The 5,183-nt window shown below is 35.0% G+C and overlaps 1 protein-coding gene across 1 annotated transcript; it reads right to left on the bottom strand.

The window, feature by feature from the left end:
• Positions 1–47: 47 nt before the first annotated feature.
• On the bottom strand, positions 48–4,833 carry LOC117109079. The gene is made up of 3 exons (XM_033251321.1): positions 4,794–4,833; positions 1,802–4,263; positions 48–1,058 (listed from the first exon to the last, which is right to left on the bottom strand). Exons 1-3 carry the CDS (start codon positions 4,831–4,833, stop codon positions 861–863), a joined length of 2,700 nt encoding a protein of 899 aa, XP_033107212.1. The 3' UTR covers positions 48–860.
• Between the last annotated feature and the right edge of the window lie 350 nt (positions 4,834–5,183).

Here is a 5,183-nt window from a genome sequence, read left to right as displayed (position 1 = left end):
TATTAAAAGGCAAATGGAGAAAACCCATAAAACAGCAAACGGCCACATAATGCAAAACTATTTAAAATTAAAACGTAACAGTATATATATTATAGCCCTACTGTATAATTACTAGCACAATTAAAATTATAGTTACCACACTTTTCTGGTAAATAAAACATAACCATTACTGTGACACATCGAAATTCCTGTATAATATTTAGTGTATATCAAAAGCAATGGAATAGCAATGTACAAATATTTCGTCCGCATAGTTTATAGAAATAGCCTCTTACACTATCACTAAGTCGATCCTGCTTTTATAACTTAATCGTCTTTCAAGTTGTTATTTCTTCTTAGAAAAGAAACCTTAACATGGCACCACGATATTTTTTAGCATAAAATAAATAAACATTATACCTTTAAGGACATCGTCGTTTTGTTTTAGGAGTCTGACTGAAAGTAAGACCTCATCAACATTTAGCTTAGGCAAGGCTAGTTGCCATTAAGTGTTTATCTGTAAATACTATTTTTTTAGTTCATCAAGTTCATAAGCCGGACCTAATCAAGATTACTTACATTATAATATCATTTTGTAGAGCCATAAATACATTTATCAAAATGAATCATTTATAATCTCTTCATGTAAATGTGCGATTATTTTAATTTCTTTCTTTTTAATGTTTCATTCGATATAATTTTACACGTGGTAATTTCGTATGCAAATTTGAAATATATAGTTTTCTTATATTTATCACAGAAGGATCGAAGAAACAAAGTAGACTGTAAAGATCTTAACTTGCACAAAATGTTTCTGAAACATGCTTAACACAATGCTGATAAGTAAATGTGGACACTAGTAGTCCAGAAATCACAGACTATTACGTATTGGTAATAGTAGTGGCTTGCTTTCTTTGCTTTCTTCTGAACAGCGCCGCCACAAGTGTTGAATTGAATGATATGAATATGAACACTCCTTGGAAACTATTCAATATCACGAAGATATACCAAAGGAATGGTTCGTCGACGAATGAAGCAAGAAACCCAAAGATCCAAGTCAATCCCATAATGCACGAAATCTGAGATGTAAAAAAGAAAAATAGAAATTTATTTTATATAGTCTTATACGTAGTCTTGTAAATAAATTAATAAAGAAATTGTGTAACACAGTGCATCTGGCGGGATTAAAACATGCGACCTCTCGCTGTCAAGGCGAGCGTCATAGCCATTAGATTCAAATACCACCAGATACACTCCATTATACAAAAATTACGGCTAGAAAAGTTGCGTATAATATAAATCAAGATATCCGTTAACACTGTTAAATTATATAATAATTATAAAATAAAGTTAAATACAGAGTTAGAATAAAGGACATGATAATATATCGTGTAGCATTGCTCTCTACGAACGTGGTCTTGTAAATAAATGAATAAAGAAATTGTGTAATAAAATGCCTCTGGTGGGACTCGAACCTGCGACNNNNTGCCTCTGGTGGGACTCGAACCTGCGAGCTCTCGCTGTCAAGGCGAGCGTCATAACCATTAGAATCAAGATAATTTCCAATGTTTTTTATCTATTTTGTAATTCATATTATGTTCTCTGTCTTTTCACATTGATTTGTATTCCTAAATTCATATATTTTCTATAACATTTTTTATTTTTTTGATAGCCCATTATTATCAATTACATTTATACACAACTATTATTTTTTATGAAGGTTTAAATTACGTCTTCAATTATATCTCTTGTTTTTGGACAAACCTGTTATTTAGCATAAATGCGTGACTAAAAATAATGCATTTTAATTCCAATTATTTACCTTTGCAAATATGATAATATTAGTAAAAATATCTTTCTTTGTAGAAGCTCCTCGCATCTTTTTAGAGCTCATTTTAGTTTGGTAAATCCCGCACACTATAACGACAAACATAATGCTGTTTAAAGCAAGGATCGTTGCCATGGGAATACCTAAGAACAAGAAGGCAGCAAACTCATCGCGTATCCAACAAACTGTTTTGTCACCGTATGAGAATTTGATAGGTGCGTATTCCCAAATATGAAGAGTCATAGCGGCAGCGACAACCAAAACGGGAAGTCCCCAACAACAAAAGAAAGGCATTGTAATAGATTGTTTTCCACTTCGATGCTCTACAGCTGATTTTAAAGAGCGGAACGATTTGAACAATACTATTGACATTGTAAACATCCACATAAACGCCACCAACCACATATAATGCAAAAGTGCAGCCAGAGCAACACACCCCAGCTCGGATTCAACTAAACTTTTTGCAAACAACGTCCCAAGCTGTGCCAGAAACAATGCCGCCGCAATATTCATTACAATTTTACCAGAAATTGTCCGGAAGTCTTTTTTAATGCAACGTATAATAAATGTCAAAAACAGACCAACGAGTGAACAAGAGACGCCAACGACGTTCAAAATCTGCAAGGTTTTATCATAAACGAAAATGGTTGATACATATGTATTCGTTCCGTTTTGAGAAAAGAAAGAGCAGACAAAAACAAAATCGTTAGAAAATACTGCAATCTCATCAATTGTGAACACATGACCGTTCGGCTTGTACATCCAACTTGTATTTTCCATGACTTCAAAATTGTTGATGTTCAGAGCAGTGAGAGGACATGTTGGGTCGGGTGACCGATCAAGACAATTTGATATACTGACTGTAATCGCCTTTGCTGGTTCGCTTTCAATATTAAACGTCATTTCCACTCGATAATCACTGTCTGATATTGTGAAAGTTTTATTTTCGTCTGCTACTGTTACTGATTCATTCCCTTTCTTAATATTTAACATATCCACATTTAACTCCAGATCATTACAAATTTCGTAATCATTGTGTACCGTCATGTTGTTTTTTGAATTTATACACGCCTGCAGTATTGTAATATTTTCAAACAAATGTCTGTTCTCGCTATTGATCTGTTGATAGATTTTTTGGGTAATATTTTCGAACACGTCGCAGTGTGACGTATTGAAATAAATTGTAAACATTGGAGGTTTACCAGACGTCTGAAATTTGAATGTTACATTTTGAAATTGTATCCATGACGTCATCCTAGTCAAGAAATCATTGTTGGTAAAGTTATTAAGAAAGTTGTATCGTAATTGAACTCTGCTATCATGTTTACATAAGCATAGGAGTTCACTTGAGTATTCAGCATCTGCTTTAAATTGTGCTGACACAGGCATTTGAATATCAAATGGTTTTATGCAGCCATGTTCAGTAAGGATCTCATCATTTTTGCAAACAGTTGAAATGCATTCACCAGATTCTCCAATAAAAGGATTGAAGACTCGACCAGAACCACAATCTACCCCGACAGTGCTGGCCTTTGAATGTGGTGATTCGACACTTAAGGTTGAACCTGAGGAAAAATCCAGCAAAATTGTGATGGGTATGATCTTATTATTTTTTTCCTTTTTTCTGTGGACAACACTAGGTTTAAATGTCCGGCAAGTATTTTGTTGTAGGCTTATACCATGACAACGTGCGCAATGTGTGTTGGCGAATTTCCTACCAAATAATTTGTCGTACACTGTTGCAATGTAGGTCTTGCATTTATATGCTACATCAATATCAGGAAAGTCAAGTGGGCAATATTTTATTCCGGGTTGAGGGTCAAGAGGGCAATATCTCTTACTATAGTTTTGAGTTGGTTCATATTCATAATACCGACTAGTTGCGCGATCAATCTCAGAAATAATGTTTTTAAAATTTATGGGAGTTGTTGGAGCCATGGTTGTTGTCTGTAGTGGTCCTTCGCCTATCCATATAGGCCTAGCCTGTTTAGGGGCGAGATTAGGGTAAATACACTTGACAGTAACTTTCCATGCTACAACATCCGACATCGGTACGCCATTACACAGAGCACAATATACGTTTAAATAACCTAAATTAGAAGCGTCACTGACTGGAATACCAAGAAGAAAATCGTCTTGATTTGGTTGTTCACAGTTCAAGCGAACCTGTTCATTAAATGTTCCTGGACTACATTTGGAAATCAAATAGTACGAGCTATCTTTACAGACTGTACGGTCCCATAATGCCATAGAAGGGACCCGAGCTTCTTTGTCGTTGCAATTTGTCCAGTAATCGTAACAGCAATCTCCATAAATCTCACAATACGAGTCACAGTTGCACAATGACTGCTCGCTCGAAGGTGTCCCACATCTACCTTGGCAAGTCTGATGCCGCCGTGAACAAACCTCAATCGTATCTTTAGATATGTCTACCGTTGTATGCACGTTAATCAATTCTGTAAAACAAAATCATTGAATTAACAGCAAAATAGTAATGAATATTTAACTGTGAACAGTAATTTGTAATTTAAATGTTTCAATATAATTTTGGGGCCATGCAAGACGGACCCCAGAACCTCACTGCTGATCTGTTCATGTCGCTGTTGTTACCAGAATTTTAGATACGTTCATCGTCGCCAGTTTTGTACATACAAACTAGAGGTGATTTCATGACCCCTTATTTTTCCCCATAAACCTACAAAAGTAAACAAGGTTTTCAGAAAGGACTGTACATTAAAGCCATTACAACTAATAGGATACGTCGCATGGATAACGCGATCGGTTTTTCTAATAAGGAACCAAATATCGTGAGTTCGAATCGCGCGTCTTGGTATTCATTTTTTTTTTTCAAAAAGATATTTTAACTTAGTTTTTTTTTCTACTGTATTTTGTATATTAATAAGGTAATAAGGTATTCTATCTGTTATATTAGTATTAAATAATTGCGATTATGAACCCTTGTTTATTACCTAATAAAATAACTTACTCCACTGTGTGTTGTATTTAGGCCTAAGCATGGTCGACATTTCCTTCATAATTTAAAAATGTTTTATAGTGTCAACAACGAATAAACCTCGTGTGAAGATGCATACACGAAGCGTTAAACATCTTAAGACAGATTAACGCGTGGACCATCGGGCGGTCTCTCTTGTGTTATTATTTCAGAACCAGCAAGGGGATAATAATGCACAGAAGAGGGTGTATCTTATAGACATCTAACAGACTATTTACGTGCAATATTAAATGCGTTCTCATTGTTCTAACTTTAAATCATGACATGGCAGCAAATAATTTCAAAGCACTACTGACGTCCTTTGGTTTTTTGCAGCATGTAAATGAGGCCACACATTGTGGTGGGCACTGCCTTGATCTTTTG

Source organism: Anneissia japonica, unplaced genomic scaffold, assembly GCF_011630105.1.
Source record: "Anneissia japonica isolate Jap-2015-1 unplaced genomic scaffold, ASM1163010v1 scaffold40604_len5870_cov183, whole genome shotgun sequence".
Classification (NCBI taxonomy): domain Eukaryota; kingdom Metazoa; phylum Echinodermata; class Crinoidea; order Comatulida; family Comatulidae; genus Anneissia; species Anneissia japonica.
This window is presented reverse-complemented; position numbering and strand designations above follow the sequence as displayed.